Source organism: Rattus norvegicus, chromosome 6 (assembly GCF_036323735.1).
Source record: "Rattus norvegicus strain BN/NHsdMcwi chromosome 6, GRCr8, whole genome shotgun sequence".
Lineage (NCBI taxonomy): Eukaryota > Metazoa > Chordata > Mammalia > Rodentia > Muridae > Rattus > Rattus norvegicus.
In genome coordinates, this window is record NC_086024.1 from 97464936 (window position 1) to 97489547 (window position 24612).

The 24612-nt window shown below is 46.1% G+C and overlaps 1 protein-coding gene and 1 long non-coding RNA gene across 2 annotated transcripts; both read right to left on the minus strand.

The window, feature by feature from the left end:
• Positions 1 to 822: 822 nt before the first annotated feature.
• Positions 823 to 11499, minus strand: LOC108351257 (uncharacterized). The gene is made up of 3 exons (XR_001838468.3): positions 10875 to 11499; positions 2051 to 2177; positions 823 to 1628 (listed from the first exon to the last, which is right to left on the minus strand). It is a non-coding gene; the product is annotated as an uncharacterized LOC108351257 (long non-coding RNA).
• Positions 11500 to 17681: 6182 nt separating this feature from the next.
• Positions 17682 to 22918, minus strand: Six1 (SIX homeobox 1). Its single transcript, NM_053759.1, has 2 exons — positions 21744 to 22918; positions 17682 to 19694 (listed from the first exon to the last, which is right to left on the minus strand). Exons 1-2 carry the CDS (start codon positions 22301 to 22303, stop codon positions 19400 to 19402), a joined length of 855 nt encoding a protein of 284 aa, NP_446211.1. The 5' UTR covers positions 22304 to 22918; the 3' UTR covers positions 17682 to 19399.
• Between the last annotated feature and the right edge of the window lie 1694 nt (positions 22919 to 24612).

Sequence of the window (24612 nt, forward strand, 5' to 3'; positions counted from 1 at the left end):
CTCCTTCTTTAAAAGGGGAACAAGAATACCCTTGGCAGGGAATAGAGAGGCAAAGATTAAAACAGAGACTGAAGGAACACCCATTCAGAGCCTGCCCCACATGTGGCCCATACATATACAGCCATCCAATTAGACAAGATGGATGAAGCAAAGAAGTGCAGGCCGACAGGAGCCGGATGTAGATCTCTCCTGAGAGACACAGCCAGAATACAGCAAACACAGAGGCGTATGCCAGCAGGAAACCACTGAACTGAGAATAGGACCCCCGTTGAAGGAATCAGAGAAAGAACTGGAAGAGCTTGAAGGGGCTCGAGACCCCATATGTACAACAATGCCAAGCAACCAGAGCTTCCAGGGACTAAGCCACTACCTAAAGACTAAACATGGACTGACCCTGGACTCTGACCTCATAGGTAGCAATAAATATCCTAGTAAGAGCACCAGTGGAAGGGGAAGCCCTGGGTCCTGCTAAGACTGAACCCCCAGTGAACTAGACTGTTGGGGGGAGGGCGGCAAGGGGGGAAGGATGGGGAGGGGAACGCCCATAAAGAAGGGGAGGGGGGATGGGAATGTTTGCCCGGAAACCGGGAAAGGGAATAACACTCGAAATGTATATAAGAAATACTCAAGTTAATAAAAAAAAAAAAACCCAAAAAAACAAAAAATAAATAAATAAATTGTGTGTGGGGGGGGGACTTTAAGTAACTTCTCCCAAAAACATAACGTTTTTTTTCTATTGCTGAAGCTCACAAACCATGTGCTATTCTTAAAGTTTGTACCTTTGCCACTGACATAAGTTGCACATGTCTTCAAGTCACATTATAGGGTTTTTAAAAATTAGTTATTTATTTACTTACATGAGTAACACTGTAGCTGTCTTCAGAGACACCAGAAGAAGACATGGGATCCCATTACAGATGGTTGTGAGCCACCATGTGGTTACTGGGAATTGAACTCAGTTTTAACTGCTGAGCCATCTCTCCAGCCCCACATTATAGTTTTTAAAACTATCTCAAAACATCATTTATGCCTATCACTCTCTTAAAATGACTCGTAATGCTTATTAATTCAATCAGTATTATTAAAATATAGTTGTGCTGGGCAGGGGTGGGGCACAACTTTACTCCCAGCATCCAGGAGACAGAAGCAGGCAGATCCCTGAGTTCGAGGAATCTACAGAGTGAGTTCCAGGACAGTCAGGGCTACACAGAGAAACCTTGTCTTGGAAACAAAAAATCTAGTTGTAATCAATAAAAGATAGCATATATCTATAGGCTGTGAATTTAGTGATTTTCATAAGTATAGCACTCTACAGTTGATTCCAATTGTTTAAAGTTAAAACATCACTCTGAGGAGTCTAGAGTTTACAAAATTGCCCGATGCACACAACACACGAAATAGAACAGGAACCTGTAGTCAGGATCGATAACAACCCCCTCCCCACCACGGTAGGAATTTGTATGTGACTCCATTCTAGCCAAGGAGATGTGAATAGTCTGCTAGAGAGGGGACTTCTGGAAAGGTTTCTTCCCTCAGGAGAGCACCAGGAAGAGCAGGGTTCTGTCCCTCTGCAGGCAGCTGTAACCCGATGCAGGGCCTGGACCTTCTACAGCAGGCTTGCAGCCAACCTGAGAATGACATCAACACAGAGAGCATCTTAGGCATCAGCAGACGGCATGATGGGTAACAGTGAGGGCCAGCTCCCTGTCCTATCTAGTTTGGATTATGGTTTCAGGATTGCCCTGAGCTGCTATACTTAGACCTTAGAGAAAAGGCCTCTCTGGGAGGTTAACCCTTTAACTGGGGCGGGAGAGAGCAGGGTGATCACAGAGTTAGAGGAAACATGGGCCTGCAAAGTCCTTGTAGAGTAAAGGACTTCAATCTGTTTAAAGCCCTCCCCCCCCCCTTTTTTTTTAAAGTTTGGCAGGCATGGTAGTGTGCACCTTTAATCGAAGCAAAGGCAGGTAGATCTCTGTGAGTTCAAGGCCAGCCTCATCTCACTGGAATGAAGTGGAACATGAAATAAGATAAGAAAAAGATCATACAGCACCTTCTGAGAAGTGTAGCCTTAATTCCAATGTCATGGGAAGTTACTGGAGAACTTAAAGGAGGTGAAGTATGATCCAAGGCATGATATGGTCCGTGACTCATTCTGGCTGTTCTGTGTGGAGTTTACGCTGGAGAGGGGAAATATAACAGTGGGGGAAACACAAATGAGTATTGCAGGAATCCAGATAAGCCACAAGACATGTTCCCATAATCCACTGGGTGTGTATCTCCAAATTTTATCTATGCAAAAGGCCCTCAAGAGACACTGCCTAGGTGCCAGGAACTGAGCTGGGAACGCCTACCAAACTGTATTAAAATCAGCTTCCTTCTCATCTGCTTCCACCATCTTTCTTCAGATGCCACCCATGATATGTGGTTCTTAACATGGATGAAGAAAGGCAGGAATACAAAGAGAAATTGTATTCTGTAGAAACAGCAACAGGAGAATGTTCAGTAAGACTTCAGCCAGCTATAATGGCACATACCTGTAATCCCAGAGCTCTGGAGTTAGAAGAAGCCAGCAAATCATATATTAGAGGCCAGTCTGAGCTACTAGGCAGATACTTAAAAATATATGTGGTTTTTTTGTTTTTCAAGACAGAGTTTTTCTATGTGACAGAGCCTTAGCTGTCCTGGACTCCATTTGTAGACCAGACTGGCGTCGAACTCATAGAGATCTGCCTGTCTCTGCCTCCCAAGTGCTGGGATTAAAAGTATGCACCACCACACCCAGCTTAAATAATTTTTTAAAAAAGAACAAAACACCAGAGCACTAGGGAGACAGATGCAGGCAGATCTTTGTTCTAGGACAGCCCTGTCTTGAAGAAAGAAAAAGAAAGAAAGAAAGAGAGAGAGAGAGAGAGAGAGAGAGAGAGAGAGAGAGAGAGAGGGAGGGAGGGAGAGAGAGAGGAAGGGGGAGGCGGGGGGAGGGAAGGGAAGGGAAGGGAAGGGAAGGGAAGGGAAGGGAAGGGAAGGGAAGGGAAGGGAAGGAGAACATGAGACTGGTCACACCCTCTGCCAGGTCCTCCACGGGGATCAGGTTCTCTTCCCTGAACAGTCTGCCCCTGTTTCAGAACATCGGAACTCCAGGAATGTTTTTTAAATACTCAGAAAAGACAACTGTGTGTCTAGTTGTTTACAAACCTCTGAGATTAAGATTTTCTCCTTGACAGAAAGAAGAAACTGATGGCATTTTCTGAGGTCGACCAAGGCAAAGGCCCAAATCTACAGCGATCTCATCTGACGTGTGGACACTTTAAGAATCAGGAGATTTGGTTTCAGTCTGGGTCTTGGCCCTTTGAGGTTTAATTAATGTGCTCAACCAAAAACTTATCTACACCTCTCCTGAATTAGACTAGAAGGACTCTATAGAGAGCATAATAGCTCCTTTTGTAACACTAGAAATTCTTTTCTAAAGGCTAAATATGATAGTGTTTTGAGTGGGCATCGGACCTGGCAATAAGTTTTAAACGCATCTACATAAACCCCTTTTACACAACTCTGGCTGAGTAGCCAACTCTGGCTGTTCTCATGGGTTACCTAGAATGTCAAATGTGGATTCCCTGCTCCCACCCCAGCCACTCCAAACCTCTCATAAGAAAATAAAAACTATATTACCTTACTATAATAAAAGAAATTATTATGACAGTTTAAACTAATTTTGCCAAGATATTGGACACAGCAAGGCTTTCAAGATGCCAAATACATGTTGGCAAATCTTTTGATGAAGACATGGTTCTGATTAAAAATATAAAATATGGCCAGTGAGCTAACTCCATGGGTAAAAACACTTGCCACCAAGTCTGACCCTCTGAGTTCAATGCCTGGGACCCACATGGTAGAGGACAGAAGCAATACCCACAAGGAGAGTAGAGAGGAATGACTTGACCCTACATGTCTGCCGTGTGGCATATTTACAGCACACATATGCACATAATACATGCCAATAAACACCAACAAAATCATTTCAATGCATGTTAAAGAGAATTTTAAATATAAAAATATAGAAACAAGACCCTACAGTGTGAGAGCTATGGTTTACCTTATAAAAATCTTAGATTTACTGGGGAAAGGGCATTTAAAGCTGTCTGGCAGTGAGCATCGATAGGTGGCGTTCACCTTTCATCACAGCACTTGGGAGGCAAAGGCAGGTGGGTCTCAGTGAGTTTGAGGCCGTCTGGTTACAAATTGAGTTTCAGGACATCCAGAAATACACAAAGAATCCCTGTCTCGGGGGAAAAAAAAGAATAATTTATGAACTATTTATAAGATTGAAGCATGCATGCGGCACGAGAGTAATCACGCCTTCTCTTGCAAACGGCCAATTTCACTGTACTTCAGGTACTGTTCTACGGAACCGCAGTGCTCTTTGTATGTAGGCACAGCCTTAGCTCTATGTAGGCACAGCCTTAGCTCTATGTAGGCACAGCCTTAGCTCTATGTAGGCACAGCCTTAGGCACTTGGAAGAATCTGATTTGTCTTTCCTGATTTAATATGGAGTAAAACAGCAGTAAACCCACCAAGTTTAGCTGGATAAGATCTCTCATCACTTCACAAATACTACCCATAGCTAACACCTTCCTAGGGCACTTGGGTACCATTTTTTTTTCCGAGACTGGCTTGTTTTATTTTTTTTTTTTAATTTTTAATTAGATACATTTCTTTACTTACATTTCAAATGTTATTCCATTTCCTAGTTTCCTGTGCATAATCCCCCATCCTCTTCCCCCTCCCCCTCCCCCTCCCCCTCCCCCTCCCCCTCCCCCTCCCCCTCCCCCTTCCTCTCCCCCTTTCCCTTCCCCTCCCCCTCCCCCATATGGGTATCCCCCCCCTACAGCCCCCTTACTGCCCCCCCCATATTCCCATGCACTGGGGGTCCAACCTTGGCAGGACCAAGGGCTTCCCCTTCCACTGGAGCCCCAAAAAGGCTATTCTCTACTACTTATGCAGTTGGAGCCCTGGGTCAGTCCATGTATAGTCTTTGGGTACCATTTTTATTTTGAGTGTTTTAATGCAATCCATGCCCTTTGCAAAGGTCTACAGTTACAGTCTGGGACAAATACCCTCTTTTTAAGACTTCTATACTAAAAACATTATTCATCCCCAGACATAAATAATAGGCTTATAGTGTATGAGCCAGTGAAGGCAAGCGCATCTTCATGATAAAACGTGTGCTTACTGGACTGTGCTTCCCATTTCTCCAAGGCTACCTGGAAACTTTTCAATTTCTACTTGCAAGATCTTACCAAGATTGGTCAGGGAGATAAGGCTACCTCATACACAGTTACAGCTGCGATCCATGGCCAAATTCTCATCTGTTTCACTACTTTAGATGCAGGAACCATTTTGTGCAATGCTCTTTTTTTTTTTTTTTTTTTTTTTTTTGGTTCTTTTTTTCGGAGCTGGGGACCGAACCCAGGGCCTTGCGCTTCCTAAGTAAGCGCTCTACCACTGAGCTAAATCCCCAGCCCCTTGTGCAATGCTCTTGATTAATATTATTTACTGTAATTTCCCACCTGTTTTTTAAAGACAGCTTTCTTTATACTCAACCAATCATCTCTTTAAAGTACATGTGACCTCAACCCTTTAAAATAAATATCACCTCAACTTCAACTCTGAAGTGGCAAGCAGCTGCAGGCCGATTCCTTCTGAGACAATCAGTTTAAATCCAGCCAGGAGGGCAGAGAGACCTTTCAGAATCATGGCTTTCTAACCACTGCCAAAATCTCAGGGTAGGAAAACACTCCTATAAGAGCTAAGCACGCCCAGAATACAGCTCAGTGCAAAGCACTTGCCTGATACATTCAAGGTCCTGGTGTGACTGCCTGCACTCTGAAAACAGGTTAGGCTAGAACGAGAGGTGGGCTAGAACGAGAGGTGGACTAGAACGAGAGGTGGGCTAGCACCAGGCAAAGGCACGGTCCTCCCTGCTTGCCCTCACATTTATCACAGACAACCCTGAGTCTGAACTCTCATGAGATGCTTCCTGCCTTAAGCCTGACATTTATTAACATTTCTTGCACATACGTGGCCAGCAATTTCACTTTACTTAACTTGCATTCTTGGCAAAATTTCTAACTTAAATGTAACACTGAGAACACATCTAAATATTTGGACCCATTCCTAGTGAAAACAAGAGGGACAGACATTTAGCAGAGGTCTCTGTGCCGGCGTGTCTAGGGTCGGTGGGTGGTTTTGCTCTTTTGTTTTTCTTTCAGGCAGGTCTGCTTTCCACACTCGACGCCATCGGTTTAAGCAGGCAGTACAAGCCAGCTTGGTCGTCCATTGGTTTAAGCAGGCAGTACAAGCCAGCTTGGTCGTCCATTGGTTTAAGCAGGCAGTACAAGCCAGCTTGGTCGTCTAGTCCTGTCTACATTACATTTTGCCTTTTCCCAAATCCTTGGCTCATTACAAGCACAGCTTTATCAGGGAGAGAGAAAATATTTGCTTTTATGCCCTTTAATCCAACTTCTTTACCAACTCTAATGTCGCCTCTCACTGGGCTTAGTTTCATTACTATTGATGAATGAATCAATCATTCAACAAAGATGCAGTCTGTTTCCATTTGTAAAGACAATTGCATCTAATCTACCTGGCAGGAGTTATTACAATGTGTCAAATAGAAAGGTGACAAAGAAATAAGGGACACGGAGTTTCAGGAGGAGACGAGATGGGTCATGTTGCTGAGATCTCTCAGTCTGTCCGCTACCCCAAACTGTGTTCATTAGGAATTCAATGCTCTTTGCGTTGACCAGCTCTAAGTAGCTGATTTAAGACAACAAAAAATTTTAGTAGCTGATTTAAGACAAAATTTTCCTTTAACATTAAGGTGACCTATTGGCAGACTCTATTTTGGGATGGTACATCATCCATCTTTAATAACCCACTGGTTTATATAAAACTGAATCATTGATTTTTTTTAAGGTTTACTAAACAACAAGAGAGAGTCACAAAGACAGATGGTTTACAAATAGGCATTAATACCAGAGTCTCAATGATTTACTCAAATCTACTAAATATCCCATTTTCTCTAATAATAAATGATCATGTAATATAATTTTTATTCACTCTTTAAAAGTTATACCAATGAAATATGTCAAAATAGTCTTCCATGATCAGCCATCAAGTTAATCCCACCACTACCACAGTGCCACTAAAGTCTAGAATGGGAAGGAAAATAAAACACTACTTCTAGTTACAACTGGCACATAAGTGAACATACAGACAGTGTTCCTCTCAAGTTCCAGCCAGGTTATTGGAATTATTGATACCTCTGTCGAGAGAATAAAAAATATCACAATGAATTGTGTAGTCAGGGTCTTATTTCTCAGACAATAAATATGACATCCAAACTCTCTTAATGTATAAAGAACTATAATTCCATCTTCTTACCAGTCCTCATACTGGATCAGAAAGGGCCAAAAATGAGTTTACAAGTAATGTCCTGTATGAAATTAGTCAACATAATGGCTGCTAACCAGAGAGCTATGGACTTGCTTTGGAGCCTGTGTTTCTTTCTCACCCTATCAAATAGGGCAAGCAATCGCCAAAAGCATTTCCCACAGGAAACCACAAACCCCAATGCCCCTGGTGCCACCTGCAGTCCTGCTGTACAATGGTTTGCCCACCCCAATTCTTTTTAATTCTCTAGAGCCAACGGGTACACAACTGCACCAAACCACTGAGTTTCACAATGTAACTTGAGACAAACTGAATCTGAAAGGCTATTTTATGGGTGTTTTGCCTCCACTCTTGCAGGTAATACAATCCACAGTACACCCACTGGCTCGCAGCTCTGACTCTCCTAATCCCCATTACCGTCGTTCCTTTGGTTCATTTCTCAAAGGAAGTATGGCTGAGAGGACCAGCCAGGAAAATCCGTCTTTCTTAACCATTGTGTTGGCCATAAGGGACCTGAAGGAAGATTAAATCAGCCTGTAATTTTATTTGTGAATTTTGCTTCTATCTTCACCAGAAAAGAATGGCACTCTTGTTTTAAATATATTTTATTCATTTTAAGGAATTGCTTAAATCGAAGTCTTCATTGTTTGGAAGCGTTTCATGATGTATAACGAAAAGTAGGGTGGGCTCATATCATAGCATTTGCCAAATGAAATCTTCTGACTGCAAATTTTGCCACTACATAGTATGAAAACTCAAAATCTAGAAAGTAACATTTAGGGTGTATCCCTTAGCCCTTTACTTAGCTGGCTAACACTGAAAGTTTGCACTTGACATCGGTTTTGATCTTAATCAGAAGGAGGGGGGAAACGCAGTCAGAAGCTGAAATACTCCAGGGCTATCTGCACGTGATCTATAATCAAGATGATAAAAGGCCACATGTGAAATCTGCCGAGGACATCGTTGTTATGAGCATTCCACGAGGGCCATTTCATTTTCTCTGTGAGTAACTTCCAGTAGGAAGAGAGTGACTATCTATCTAAACATATTGGCAGCCATGTCTGTCCGTTCTGTGGCAGCTAAGTGATGGGACAGGGACTCCAGCCTCAGCAGATAATCTGAAAAGGGGGGCCTACATCACTGCGTTCATGTTACCTCACTCAGATGCATCTGCAGAAACAAAACTCCCAGCTCTATCCAGCCTTCCAGTTCAGTCATATATTTTTCTATTTGAACTGGACTGAGGCTGATTTAGAACGGACATGCCTTTTGGAACACCCTGAGGCCTTTCACTTCTTGAAGGATATGCTAAGGCTTGGAATCTACCCAAACCTCCTTGAAGCACCCTCTGCAAAGTTTAATCTAATTTAAAAGAACTTTTTCTTCAGCTGCAAATGCTCTCTCTTATTTCTCCTTGTTTTTTTCAGTGCGCACATGGACAGACTTTTGTGTTTCTAAACATGTGGATGCTGAAGCAATTCAGAAAGAAACAAAAACCAGTGCATATTTCTTCACTCCAGTCATCTTAAGGGTAGTGGCAGAAAAGCATAATTCTAAAACCTCTTGGCTCTCACATGGTGCAAATCATTTCCCAATATGCAAAGGATCAAGTGGCAATAGAGTCACAGTTCAGGTCAAATGTCCCTTTAATATGCGTGATTCTTTAAAGCCAGAGGCCTGACATCTCCATTTATCTTCTACAGTGTTTACATTTATATCTTCACAAATAAAAGTAACATTAGATTACGCATTTGCCCAAATACGTGTTCATGTGGATAAGTATAATTATATCTGTGTAGAACTTGTTATAGGTTCAGGTTTTGATACATTTCAAAGCATTTATCTCTATAAGGAATACATGAGTATAATATAGAATTTCATAAGCAAACAGAAAAGAAGTGTCAAATTCTTCCTCAACATATATGATGATTGGCTATAAATTGATCAGCTTTTCTAAACCAAAAATTCAAACATTTACAGTCTTTGGTTGACCTGGATTCCTTTGGGAAAAAAAATGAAGATACTGGAGGGGAAAAAAATGCAATGTTTAAAGAAGGGACACAAAATGTTTCTTCTAGCAAAAACAATGATGTCATAGTGCATGAGCCTTATCCTTAAAGTTAGCCTCTCTCTCTCTCTCTCTCTCTCTCTCTCTCTCTCTCTCTCTCTCTCTCTCTCTCTCCAAACCCCTCCCTCCCTCTGTCCTCCTTCACTTCTTTCCTCTCCCCTTTACAAGAACCTTTCAGCTAAGAATCTTGCTTTAAGTAACACAGAGAAGGAAAAGTCCTTGAAATCAGAGACGTGTTTTATACGTTGAAATGAGCTATTCATCCCTAGTGATCATTAGAAGATGTCACCAGAGAAGAAATGTACCCCAAGAGGGCCTTGCAAAACTCCAACTCTGGGAATTCTGTACTATCTGTAGACTTTCTATCCTCTCAGCAGCCTCAAAAAACATTTATCGGGCACCATTATACCCAGCACTTTGTTAACATCAGCAAGGCATTAAATCTTCAAAGTAGTTTCTCATTCTATACTTAGGTTGACACGTTTAGGTGGGGCCTTAAATCTCTATTCAGCTCACAGCCTTAGTACCCGGCTAAGTAATTTGTCATCTAAGGCACCTTGAAGAGGGCTTTATTTTCACCAATGGAATTCTACCATGTGTGACGCTATCTATGTAAGAGTCCAAATCATAAAGACTATAGATGGCAAATCTAAATACTACAGATTAAATATCATTCCAGGATTGGGTTGCCAGAATTTGACTTCTAGATTCTACAGTTATCTAGAGCTTTAAGAAATAAATTTAAGTTTTGACTATCCTTCAAAAAAAAGAAACACTAATCAAACCATAGTTCCCGATAAAATAATGTTTCTTTCATTGTTCTAAACAAAAGGAGGAATGAATCTACCTTTACTGAAAACTCTAGCATCATGAGACTTTTCCCAGGCAGCTTTGTGACAACCCAAGGAGGCTTCCAGGATGTTATAATTATAGCTAATATTCATATATGTGTATTGTGTTGAGCATTTTATATTCAATACTCCGGCTTATTTTAGGCTTCCCTGCAGTATATCATAATCCCTATTTTCCCAAGGAGGAAATCAAGGCTTGTAGTATTTAGGTAGTTTTCCCCAGGCCGCACAGTTTGCAAGTATGTGCAAGAGGCAGATCTGTGTGCGCCATTCTGCTTCCTGGATCAGTATCAGTTCTGTGATGGGGCTGTGAGGGAACTCGCCATCACCGTGAAGACTGAGGCGATGAGGACCCATAATGCTGTCTGGGGAAGATTCCTTAGTACAGAGGAGGAAAAGGAAAAAAGGAAAAAAAAAATCAGGGTTGAAGGGAACAGTCGCAGCTGTTGAGTTAAGGAGAAAAGCTCCCCCTGGAGGGGCTCTGGCTCTATTTCCTCCCACCTACCGAGAGCTCGATCCCACTCAGGGCGCGATGATTGACAGGCGACTTGAGCCACCGATGAAGGACCGCGTGGGGCTCGGAGCAAGCATCAACTTCTCGGCTTTGCTTCTCCCATTACCTCCCCCGCCCTCCCCCGACCCCACCCGGCACCCGCTGGAAGCTTCCACCGCCAGTGCCGGGAGGCCCGGAGGCAGGCTGAGGCCGCTGACTGATGAGGGCAGACGGGCGGGAGGGTGCTGAGTGAGGCCGGGGCTTTCCTGCCTCTTCGCCCCGGGACCCAGGCAGCTGCCCCGGCCTGTGTGGCCTGGTCAGAAGGGACGCTCAGGCCCAAGGCTTGCCCTGGGGTTCTAGAACCTTCACCCAAGCAAAGGAGTGTGGTAGAGGTGAGGCCTGGGCCTACGCCATGGCCACGGGGGCTAGGACGAAGGTAGTAAAGCTCGGGGTCTCCTCCCAACCGGGGATTGACCCTGAAGACGGATTTCACCGTGTGGCAGCAGGGGACAGCCCACGAAGGCTGATGGGCTGCAGCAGAAGAGCAGGCCCTAGGGCCGGGCACAGGCCTCAGGCGCCCAGCCGCCCTGCTCGCCGCCTCCTCCGGCTCCGAATGCTTGCCAGCCTAGGCCCCAGCCTCCCCCAACCCCTCCCGCGAACTGGGCTCCGCTTTCCCTCCATCAACTCCAGGCCGAATTCAATCCGAGAGGGCTCCTTTGAGCTTTTGTGTTTGCTGGGGGAGATGTGGGCGCAGGAGGGATCGCGTTACAACTTTCATTTCCTGAAATGTTTGAGGGAACATCCAGGGTTTTTATCCCCACATCAGGCCCGGCCATGGGCTCGTGTTTCAGGCCTTGTCACTCAGCTGTCACCAAACAAACGAGGCTCTCAGAGCCCAGGAGAGGGAGAGCTACCTGCTATTCATGACCCCTGGAGCAGGTGATCGCTCATGGGAAAAACAGGTAGAATTAATCATAGGGCTGGTCTCTGCTTCCTCTCCTTTTTGGCAGAGCTGGCCACCGTGTGAAACCTATCAGAAATCAATTTAACTCTTTCTTGTCCCCCTCGGGAACAGAAAATATTTTTCAGAAAACTCAACACAAATCCACTGTCAATTACAGAATGAGGGTGTGAGGTGACATTTTGCATTCCACCCTACTTGGGCAGTTTTGTTTTGTTTTGTTTTTTAGCTTCTAGTGTTCCCTGGATTGGGGATAGAATGTCATCTATTAGAAGTCCCACCTATTTAGAAGTCAAGGCTATAACCCCTAACCTCTAGCATCTCCCTCCTGTCTACCTGGATGCTATTACTCGCTCGCTCCTAGTAAACGGGAACCTTCGAGAGAGTTCTAACAAAATTCTGTGAGTTAAGTATTTATTTCCCTGTTCCCTGTTCTTCCCTCAGCCACCCCCTGAAAGCAGATCAACTATTATGTGCTACACCCCTAAAGGAAAGCGACTCTCTCTCTCCCTCCCATTCACTTTGTGATTTGATTCTTGCTGGAGCTAAACCAAGGCAGAAAGTCCACATTCTTGTACTCTTTGCAGATATAATTTTTTGCGTCAACATTTGTACTATGAATTTTAAACTATACTGTTTTATGTTTTGTTATGTCTTTCTTTTTCCTATACCTTTTTCCTCTCCCTAGAGGGAAATTTTTTAGAAAGGGAAATAGAAGTGCATTGAGCTTTGTTGCTAAGATATATTAATATTGGAAGAGGGGGCAGTTTAGAAACTTTAAAACAGACTAGTTTTTTTTTAAGTAGAAATATGATAAGTGGCCTGTTACTACCATTCTGTCTGTTAGTTCTTCCACTAAAAGATTTTTTTTTTTTGGTGTGGGAAACCAGGAGATATACTGCACGTAAAATAATCCTTCTAGCCTTTTTTATGAAGATTTTTGTCTGTTTATTTTGAAAACAGCCAATGGTTCCAGATTCCCAGAACTGATTTTCTTAGATTAGTGATTTGTACTTAGAGCCCTGAGCAATATTATTCTTCAATTAAAATTTTAAAAAAAGCCTTGACTTTAGGGGAAGTGTGTCATGTTTATATAGCATGAGCGATGCACAGAAGACATTCACCACACATATCTGAAAGCAGACAAGGGTCCAATTGTTTAAATGTTCCTTTAACCCCATAGACGCTAGCTATCATGTGCTGACACTCTATGTCAGTCAACCTAAAAAAAAAAAAAAAAAAAAGACTGCCTACTTCCACCTTTAAAGCATTCTAAATTCAGCCCTAGCTCTGTCTTCCTTGTGCTAACTAGGCTCATATCTTAAGAGGTTCCAATTAACTTTGCAAACAAAATATCACAGGGGATTTGGTCAAAATGAGTGTCCTCTACCAACGCTGTAAGCTTCTGTTCCCCTCCATCCCATACCAGTCCCCACCACTACCACACACAAGAAGCAGCACAAGCTAAGGGGAGCATCACCACATACAGATGCTTACAGTAACACAATATTTGTGTCAGTGCCAAACCAACCGATGTCATAATTCTGTTGGCTTGTTTTGTTCTGTTCTTGGGTGAGACAGGGGTCACAACCCCATTGTCTCTCCCCTGGTATTTAAACCACTTGGATGATTCTAGAGTCAAATTGGAAATTTTTGAATAGCAGGGAAAGCCTTGCCTGAGGGCAAAAGGGAAAAAGAGAGGGTGTGGGGGTGGGCAGTGGAGTTTGTAAAATACTTAATGTCAATAAAAGTACACCTAAAAAAGTCAACCTCACAGGTATGCTGCCTGGGACATTTAGATTATCAAGGACATTGACTTTCTCCATGAGATGTATTCTTTATGAATCTCAAGACGCTTAACGTGTCAGTAAAAATGTATAGTCTGGGACTCTTACTTAAATTCTACAGGACACAGCAGGTCAAATCCTGAAGTCACCATCAATCCCCCACTTCCCCCTCAGAAGTTGTTTCTATTATGAATGAGTCATGGCATTTTAAAAGTCATAGTCCATTTAAAGTCCCAAATTAAACCAATTTACGTGGCATATTAAAGTAAATTTGGCCATCAGTCCACCCATGTTCCAGTTTGAGTCTACCTGTAGCAGCCTCAGAGAGTTTTTTGTTTTAACTTTGAGGGAAGGGCAGAAAGAGGACCAGGTGAATGCAGGTGGCATATATTTTTAGAGTGTATTGTACAAAGTAAAGATACAGAAAAGAATCTCTCCATTTTTCTTTTCATGGCAACCGCTAACGCTAACAGAAAGAACCTCAGTGGCTTTCAGCCACACTTTAACTACAATTGAGTGGCTGCTTCAGGCACACATAGATTTTACACATATGTAAAATCTAAAACTAACCTATTTCCGATTTTCACTGACTTGGTGTTGATGTTTGGCTTTTGGTTTCTTTCCTACCTTGTTCTGTTTGGTCGTGGAGACTATTTTTGCTTTGCAGTAATGGAGAATAGTGAGTACTTTTCTGAAAGCAGTACTCACCTGCTGAGAACCCGGGTCTGGGCTCTCCATTAACAAGTTAAAAGGAGAAGATCTGAGGCCCGGCTTGGAGAACAGGCGGCTTTCCACGCGCCCCTAGCAGTCTCCTTTTCTTTGTTTTGTTTTGTTTTTTTTTTGTTTTGTTTTGTTTTGTTTTTTTGGTTCTTTTTTTCGGAGCTGGGGACGGAACCCAGGGCCTTGCGCCTCCTAGGCAAGCGCTCTACCACTGAGCTAAATCCCCAACCCCCCTTTTCTTTGTTTTTAAATGCTACTGCAGTGTTGTTTCTCGCTGAGAGGAATACAGCGTCTAAAACCCTGATTGTCATCCTCAGTAGGAGAACAGGTTTCCAATTTCATCAGCTGGAATGAAGTTTTGTGTGTGTGTGTGTGTGTGTGTGTGTGTGCGCGCGCACACACACACACACACACACACACACACACACACACACACAAGAAAATGAGACCTTTCCAGAGCAGCAGTGTTTTTGTTTTTGTTTTTCTTTTTTTCTGAATAAAAGAATAGCCAGCACTTCGGACATAATTTTGATAGTATTTGTCCCTGGCTGGTTCACTCATACTTTTTCTAGCCCATTCCTCTTAGAGACATTTCCAGGTAGTGTTTGAAGACCCATTCAGAGCAGAGCCTGAAGTGCTCAGAAGTCCCTTCTTTAGTGGCAAGCCGGCAGCCTATGAAACGAAGTCCTCGAGTACCCTCAGTGCGAAATCTCCTGAGACATAGTGGCCACCAACACTAGTTCCTCTGGCTTTGGACCTCTGGAGGGGGTGGTCTAGAAAGTTTGAGAGCCTTCTGGGAGAAGGCTTTGGAAAAGGAACACCTCACCTGTGCCTGTCAATATCACCCACTTCTATAAAATCTGGCTAGATTGTGTACTTCAACCTCCAGAACCAAGAATGCGGTGCCCTGGGCTGGTGCCTTTCGACTGGATCCCGGACTGGACATAGGGAAGAGGGAGCTGCCTCCGGAGCCATCCGACCACACTGTAGAAGCAAAGCAGCGACGACTCTGCCCTAAAAGAAATACTTTAGAAGCCAGGGTACCTCTCCCCAGCCGCAGAGTTGGTGACTAACTCCTAAATAGGCCAGCTCCCTGATATGCACTGCTTGGCCAGCGCTCGATAAGGCGTTAAAGTCACAGAACCGAAGTCAAGATTCCAGTCTAGTGGGAAGAGCCGCGTGGGGGTAAACCGGCCGCCGGGCCGAGGCTGCACCGACCGGAGCGGACTGTCGAGGGCGTGGTGTAGAAGCCCGGTGATGCTGAAACTCGCACTGGGATCCTCTTGCAGCCAGGGGATCTACCCCACTTCAAGGCCGGGTGTCACCCCGCCGTGGAGCGTCCTGTGCCACTCGCGTGAGCTAGGAACTCATCAGGGAGGCCGAGCCTTGAGTCTGGGAGAGTCCCGGGACGCCCAGGACGACAACTGCATTGTCCCACGAGGCCCAGTCCAAGGCCTCCTCTGCTCTCTTGAGGTCAGACTGGTCTCCTCTGCTCTCCGGGACTTCGCAGGGGTCCTCCAGCCCCTGCACCTGGAGCTGCCATAGGATCAGGGTCCTGAGACAGGTGCGATTCTCTTTGGAAGCCACAGGGAACAGAGACTGTCTCCGCGCTCCAGGGCCGCTCTTTTCTTCTCAGTGCAGAGTGGCATCAACAGCCTCCGGAGCAGGCAGATAACAGATGCTCTCCCAGTTCTCTGCAGCAGAAGAAGCCTCTGGACCTTGGGTCTGGAGTCTTGCCGGTGGTCTCAGCGAAAGACCTTCAGGCGTGGGAGGCCTCTACAAAAGCGGCCTCTGCAAGCGGACGTTGCAGAGCCGGAGAGCCGCTGCGCAGGAGTGCGGTGCCTGGCCCTGGGAGCTAGCCCACCAATGTGGTTCCACTGGGAGCTTCTACCCCATCTCCAAATGAAGACCAGGCTGTTCTTGCCTAGAAGATAGGTTTAATACCTCCTGCTACCAGCTCCAGTAGTCTTGAATCCAAGTTCTTGAGTCCCTATTATCTGCTAAGCCAAAGACTCAGGAACTGCTGGCCAAACCCCTTGTCCTCCAAATCCTTAGGAAGCTTCTTTCTCAGCCAAGGACGGTCAGAGAGAGAAGAAAGCCGGATCCCAGCGACCTTATATTGAGATTAAAGACATTTTAGAAAACATCATTCGATTTGGTGGGGTGTTTTTGTTGTTTTATTTTGTTTCTGTTGCTTTTTTCTCTCACTTGGCAGATGCTGTGAAGTTTCGTCCTGAAACCACTTTATTTATAAGAGCCTGCTCATTATTTTTGGCTATCGCTATGAAATCTGTGGAGGAGAAACGAAAAGTGGCTCTAGATTTAGTTAAACTTTGACTCTGAGAAGATAAGTTGACCCCTCAAAAGCCGGTTCTCGCAGATTTCCTCGAGGGGGGAAATATGGTTAGTTCCCCCCCTAATGATTTCTCTAAAAAATGATTGCCAGGAAAACTAAGAGCAATATTCAGCTTTCTCACCTCCTCCCGCTTATCCCGCTCTTAGCCAGACTAAGCGGAGAACGGCAGAGAGACGCAGACTGCAATTTCTTATTAAACACATCTGGAATATGCACATTCTGGATCGGGTGCCAGGGATTTTACAAAGAGTTTATGGCTATGACAGAAAACTGTCCTTTTAACGAGTTTACAAGCAGTAATCACGGGGGCTTTTACAGGACCGGCCGTCTTAGCTGCTAGCCAGACCTGCAGACTTTTCCAAGATCCACCAACCAAGCGAGCAGGAAGTGGGCCGGCGCGCCCTAGGAGACAGAAGTTCCAGGACTCTAAAATTCTGCCAAGAGGAGCTGCAAGAGTGGGGGGTAGTCGGAGTAGGAAGCGAGGGCATGTAAGAAATTAAAGTAATTGGCCCTTCCTTATTTTCCAGAGAGATTTCCGCGGTCTCTTTTGAAGCCTGTCAGGGTCACTGAAAGCTATCTTTGTGCCGGGTGTTTGTTTTGGGGAGTGAATGTAAAGAATGTGTGGAGATTCCCTGTGAGAGCCCCTCCTGCAGAGGGTGGCATTTCTCCGTGGCCCAAGACGCAGAGAATAAACACCCTAGTGACTTAAATAAACACCGACTTAATGATCCAAAACACTAACAAGGGAGAATGGGACCCGGAGCTCCCAGCCCAAATGATGGTCTCTGTGTGCACATCTGTCCATCACTAAGGGAAAATGACTTTATAAGTAAAAGTGACTATGCTTAAAAGCACAGTGACCATTTCTCTTTTGAACTTAAAACAATCCGACAATTTTAAAAAAAACTCATTATAAGGGAGCTTTAATTTCACACACACACACACACACACACACACACACACACACCCCATTCTACTCAGGTCAAGAACAATAGGGAAAGGTAAGAAATATATTAATATTGACACTTATAGATGAGGAAAAATCAAAATTATGAAACTGTCATGTCAGAAAAAAAAACTCTCCCTGGGGAACAATATTTTACAAAGCACGAACAAGCCAATCCTGTTATTCTGAGTAGAATTTTAATAAATAATGCCATTTGTTTCACTAGTCTTAAAAGCTAAATACAGAAGATACATCATTTTGCCCCAGGCAAAAAGAACATGGAGCCTTCATGTACTGAGATTTGTTTTCCTGGACACTATCTGACAAAAGAGTTTCCGATGGCCTGCTTTTTTATTTGTACAAATCAATTCATAATTTTAAATTCTGGTTCGAGTTCCCTTAAAAAAAAACAGATAAATTACGTTTGCTTTCACAGTCTTTTCATAAGTTGCTAACACAAGAGAGCTGAGCCAACATACGAAGGCTGTGGAGAAGAAACAGTGGTAAACAAGACTGCATTTCTAAATAACAAAAAAAAATAAATAAATACCCAAGGCTAAATTTCTTTTCTTTCATCATAGCATTAACCTAGCCACTATTCTTGGCTTCAGGTGATAGACTTCAAAAATACCCTGCAATTCATGACTACCACTAAGAAAGCAAGAAAACTTGTTTTTAAATAGGCCCAATGACAGCAATACATAACTCACCTTTCAGAAACAGAATCAAACTCCTGCTGGTCTACTGAGTTTTAATTTAGACTGGTTTAGGTACAATAGAAATGAAACCTAAAAACACATGCCGTTTTAGTAACAAATACCAGGTTGCCAGGTTGGTTGGCACCCTCTGTCACGTAGAAACTAGGAGTAGACAGAGGCAGCCTACAGGTAGGAAAGTTTCTGAGGAAGAAGTGATGACATTTAGGAAAGTGGTTCCCTCCCCTCCCCCCATTGGTACACATTTGGAGTTTGTCATAAAAAAAAAAAAACAAGAAAACAATCACCAAAACCCCCATTAAAATTGACAAAAATAGTTTGTTGCGTTACTAACATCGCTTCTACTCTAACCGCCTCACATAGAGAGCATGAAGACATTTAGGCACTTGTTTCCCTCACTAATACTGCTCTTTTATTTTAACCTACGTAAAATTATTTAACACTAAATATGAAAAATGTAAACTTAATCTTCCCATCAAAAAACCATTATGATTATATTTTTCCTATTCATCTTAAGAAGGCAGCCAGTTCCTCTCAGACTGGAGGTTTCTTGTTTTCATTATTTTGATATGTCTCTCTCTCTTTCTCTTCATTTCCTTTTCCTCTTCCCTAAACCGTTTCTCCATAAATAAATTAAAAGAAAATAATTAAAATCCAGTTGATTTGTAATCTCTGTTCATTAAAAGAAGACAAAGAGGAGGAGGAGGGAGAGGGGGAGGAAGACATGGAAGAAGGGACTACTGAAAAGGATACCTGGGTTGCCCAGAACCAAGCCTGGGTGTTTTTGTTGTTTCCTGACCTTTTAGTGAGAGGGGAAATGCGATGCGAGGGTATTAAGAGCCGAAGAGAAGAGGGAGAGTAGGCTCAACTGAGATCACTGTCGACTGTAATTTTTAAAAAGACAATTGTGAAAGCCTGTGGTTGCTTTCTGCGCAAAGAACCCCAGAATCAAGCTGCAGAATTGCCCCTGGCTTCTATGTACAAGTGTCCCTAGATGCTGCGGTTGGTTGCTGCTCCGGTCATCCCTTCAAGGCCCCAGTATCTCCCCCACTTAGGAACCCAAGTCCACCAGACTGGAGGTGAGCGGGCCCAGCAGAGAGTCCTGGAGCTGGTGCTGATGAGCCTGCAGGCCATGGCTGGGCTGTGAGGCCGTTAGGCCCGGAAGAGAATAGTTTGAGCTCCTGGCATGGCCCATATTGCTCTGGAGCAGGAGGACCGAGTTCTGGTCTGGACTTTGGGGAGGTGAGAATTCCTCTTCTGAGCTGGACATGAGCGGCTTGCCCCCTTCCAGAGGAGAGAGTTGATTCTGCTTGTTGGAGGAGGAGTTATTGTTTTCGGTGTTCTCCCTGAGAAATAGAGGACAACGCCATATGGTTAAAAAGTTTAAAAAAAAAGTGTGAGATGAAGGAAGGGGGGTTGGAAGGAGGAAAGGGCCGTTGTGCAATCTGTCACCAACCCAAACGGAGGAGCTCTGCCCCCCACCCAGCCCCAAGGGTCATGGGGGAGGTGAAGAGGCGGACTAAAGAAATGGGGGGGGGGCTGCTTCTTGGAGATAGTTCCCTTCTCTTTTGAACCTCTCAAAGTCGGATGAGCCAGGTTTATTTAAAATGAGCAAAAAAAAATGTTTTTAATTTTGTTCAAGCAGCTATGTTTATGTACCTACTAACCAGCCCCATACTTCCAAGTAACTGTTTGGAAGCCTTCCGACAAATGGTTGTTGCGATAAAGAAGTGATCAGGAGACAAACTGCCCAATACACAAATGCTTGCTGTGACCCCAGTCAACTGCCTGCCTCCATCTGAGGAAACAATTAGATGACCAGTTTCCCTGCCCCTGCACGGAGACTGGGGTTCTAGAGACCTAGGACAGGTCATGGGAAGTCGTGCCCAGAGCGGCCCAGTGACCTGAGTAAACACAGGGAGCTTAGCCAGTCTCTCGGATTTCATCCGGGAGTGGGCCCTCGCTTGGCTTCGGGGACCAGCCGTTTTGTAAACTAAAGGGTAGCTGGAACTGAGAAATCTCTGTTTCGCTGCTCCTAGTTCATTTCTCAGCCCCTCCTGCTCCCCTCTCGAGCTGCTCTCCCACAATCCAGAGCCTCCCACTCTTTCTCAGCCGGGCAAACTTCGCTGCTCCGCCCAGGCTGGGCGCCCGCAGACCCCGCGCGACCGAGTGTCAGTCCCCACACCCGGTCCCAGTCAACTTCAGAACTACTCGCTCTTCCTCCTTTCCAGCGCCGGCAGCCACCCCGCGCCTAGCGCCCGCCCGCCTGCACACTCCCTTCCCAGCACAGTCTCTCTCTCTCTCCCTCTCTTTCGGAGAGCTTCTTTCCGCGGAATTTAGGCAGACTTGTGGTTTCTCCACCCGGAGGGGAACTTGGAAGCCAGATCTTCGGCCTCCAGGCTGCCAGTGAACAAAGGCGAGCACAGCGGGTCCCTGCGCCTGGCTCCCCAACCTTTCCGCCCCGCGCTACGCCCGCCGCCGCCCGCCCGGTGCGCCTCCAAACCTCCGCCAGAAGCTTCTCTGCGAGCCTCCCGGGCCGCGCAGCCGCGGCGTCTGCGCCAGGAGGGGGAGAGGGGGAGGCGGGAGATTTTTTCCCCTTTCTTTCTTTTTTTTCTTTTTCTTTCTTTCTTTCTTTTTTTTTTTTTAAAGCTTTGCTTCCCAGCTCCCAGACGAGGGGAGCCAACGACTGGAGCCCTTCTCCCTCGCAGCGGGGGCGGCGGGGCCAGCGAAAGCAACTCGGCCACGCACGAGGGAGCGCGGCAGGCGGCAGTCTTCTCCAGGCTTGGACCCTCTTATAGGACACCAAGGAGCGACACCCCTAGAGCTCCCTTTCCAGAGCATTTCTTTTTACAAGACTCCTCCCTTTGTCCAACTAGCACAGAATGAAGCAGAACTTTCCTCCATAGACCAGCCGGAGAGAGCGAGCAAAGAGCCGGGAGGCACTGGGGGCCGAGCATTCAACTCAGAGCTGCTTCAAGCCGGAGAGAAAGGGCGGAGGTTCGAGACCTTCCGCCGCACCGAACCGCTTCCCTCGCGATACCAAGCACTACCCCCGTTTCCTCTGATCTACAAACTCCCTGGCCACCCCCTCTCTTCCCCACAGCCAGCCAAGGGGGGCATGAAACAAACCCAGCGCCGACAGTTCCCGACACTCTTCCCCACCAAAGAAACCCACGCGCGGGTGCTCCACGCAAACGCGGCCCAGCCCCTAGCAGGCAACTTCAAGAGTTCATGAACTTTTACTGCAGCGCCGCCGAGACCAGGGCGCCGCCCCACGGACCTCTGTCCGGTGGCGGCGGATAGGGAGCCGGTGGCGACGCCTGCGGGGGGCAGAAGGGAGCGAAGGATGGTCTCATCCCTGGGGTCACCCGAGCCTGGGCAAGCACGCCGCGTACCTTTCCTTGGCCTCGGCGGCCCGGTCTCTTTGCCTCCGGTTCTTAAACCAGTTGCTGACCTGGGTGGTGGTGAGGCCCGTAGCCTCGGCCAGCTCCCGCTTCTCCCGCGGCGAGGGGTAGGGGTTGTGCGCGTACCACTCCCTCAGCACGCCCCGAGACTTCTCCTTAAAACAGTAGCTAGTCTCTTCGCCATCCCAGATGGTGCGCGGCAACGGGAATTTTCGGCGCACCCGATATTTGCCCACGGCACCCAGGGGTCGGCCGCGAAGTTTCTCGGCCTCCACGTAGTGCGCTTTCAGCCACAGCTGCTGCAATTTGGGATGGTTGTGAGGCGAGAACTGGTGGCTCTCCAGGATCTTGTAGAGCTCGCGGAAGTTGCCGCGGTGGAAGGCGACCACCGCCTTGGCCTTGAGCACGCTCTCGTTCTTGTGCAGGTGATCGCAGGCGGGCAACGACCACAAGAACCTGCCCAGGCGTTCCAGGTTCCCTCCTTGCTGCAGAACCTCGCACACGCACGCCACTTGCTCTTGAGTAAAACCAAACGACGGCAGCATCGACATGGCTGGCGCTGCCGGGGCGCACCGGCCCGGGCGCACGCGGCAGCGAGCAGAGCTGGGAGAGCAGGGGGCGGCTGCCGCGGGGAGGGGGGCGCGGCTGCTCCTAACCCCCTCCCTAGGCTTGGCGCAGGCGAAGAAACCAGTCGGACCTTGGCGGGTAGGAGGCGAAGGAAAACGAAGTAGGGGTGCGCTAGACTCCGAGTGGCTGGCGCACTCTACAGCCTTCCGGGCCTCGCTGGCTCCTGCCTGCCGGCCGCCGGGTGGATGCTGCTGGTTGCCGGGGAACTTGGTTTCTGTTCTCCCCGCTGCGGCCTTAAAGCGCGCAGAGTCCCCGGCACTCTGATTGGCTGTGAGCGGCGCCTATCCGAAGCTGGCCAGCCTGTGCGCCGCCCGGACGGGCAGCAAAGCCGCGCCAGCGTGCCGCCCCGCGTGGGGAGGGCGAAGCTGCCGAGCCCTGGGATAAGGAGTGGTGGGAGGAGAAGGACCTGGAGAGGTGGGAAGTGAGGTGGGGTCGGGAGGGGGAGGGAACTAGGGTGCTGAAGAGGGTGGTGACCAAGTCCGGACCTAGGGAAGCGGCGCCCTCTTCGGTGTCACCTAAAGGGAATCTCACACTTCTCATCACAAATCAATGACTGCAGACGTTCTAATGACCCTCTTCACCATACTCTTATCCCTGTCTCTTGCAGTCTTGGCTTTTCCCGGTGAGCTCATATTTAATTACCTTAGCGTTGAGATGAATAAGTAATGGATTGATGAATAGCTTATGGATGAGATAAATAATACAAGAGGAGACTGGGGTTCTATGCTTCAGGCACTCAGCAAGTGGCTTCTTCCAGGTTTAGCTCCTGGAGCTAAAGCCAAACTTAGCCGCCGCCCCCTTCCCACTCCCCACACATATACACACACTCTTTCTCTTCCTAACCCCAAGACTCTGATCTGGGCAACATCCCCTCACTCCCTTAAGTGCCTCTAGAAGAGTGATCAGAAGGGTTGACTCTGGCACAGTCTGGCATAGAGACACACGGGCTTCATTTGCAATTTAGTATCTTGACGTCCATAGACTTCCGGACTCAGTTTCCCCATTTGCACGGTTGCATTTTTTTTTCAATGCAACCTCTGCCACCGATGGATGCGGAAAAGCTTTACTTGCCATTAGCAAAAAATAAAAAAATAAAAAAATAAACTGGGGAACCTCATGCAAAAGGCGCTGAATGGGGTGTAAATTAAATAAAACTGCGCCCAGCTCCAATAACTGTCTGGCTGTAACATAATCCTTGCCCTGCTCTGAGAGGGACACTACCCTCTAAGCTAGAACCACAGTGGCTCCAAGAAGATTAAATAAAGTGTGTGTGTGTGTGTGTGTGTGTGTGTGTGTGTGTGTGTGTGTGTGTGTGTGTGTTGCAATGCTGGCCTATTTTGCTGCCAGCCAATGAGAGGTGTCTTGCAATTTAAGTTCCATCAAATGCTACCTTGTTTCTGTGGGGAGAATGCTTAGTAAAACTGTGCAAACAAATGAAGCTGTAATTATCTTAAGCCTCATTTGCACACCTTGTTCCAAAGCAATTATTAAAAAAGATTTTGAAAACAATTAGCTTCTCTAAACAAAGATAATCTATTGTCAGTAGCTAAGACTAGTAACAGATAAGAACAATGTGTGGAGATAAGGGAAGCCAAATGGTGGGGGAGAGTGAGATTTTATGGCTATACTTATCTCTGATTAGATAAGTTCAAAACAGAATTTTAAGTACACTTCAAAAATGCTTTTGATTTCAGTGCCTCTTAGAGAATGGCAGGGAGCAAACACTGGGCTCTTCAAACTTGTCCGCCTCCTTTCCCTGTTTTGATTCCATCAGCCAAAGGACTCCTTTGCATTTGGAGATCTAAGTGAGAGAAGGGATTCCCTTTGTATTATTTATACGGTTTTAAAATAATGCACCCAGGCCAGCGCACCCTGCAACACACATCTCGAGCTCATAAAGGGTTCCCACCTCGGAACTGTTTCTCTTGAGAGATTGAAAGGAGCCAGAAAAACCTCTGCTCTGATGATCTCCCACACAAAGCTTTCTGCTTCCTTGAAACTCCGTCTAGCCCGTGCAATTAAACCATGGAAGCAGATGCTGATGCATCATTACATTTAGGCTTGGGCTTTTTTTTAATATATAAAATGCATTTAATGGTGTTTATCATTGCAAAAGAGTTCCTGCCACATGGTATGCCTAATGACTTACTTTCTAAACTGGAAGCCTGGCACTGCTGAGCCCAAGGCTGTGTGCCTGGTAATTTTCCTTCGCTGTCTTATTTTAGTGCACATG

What these genes read in the sequence shown, in the direction of transcription:
- Six1 (NM_053759.1), bottom strand. Translation starts at nt 22,303, where the DNA reads ATGTCGATGCTGCCGTCGTTTGGTTTTACTCAAGAGCAAGTGGCGTGC. An exon ending in GCCGCCGAGGCCAAGGAAAG is followed by an intron (nt 19,695 to 21,743) that starts GTACGCGGCGTG and finishes TCTATTTCTCAG; the next exon opens with GGAGAACACCGAAAACAATA.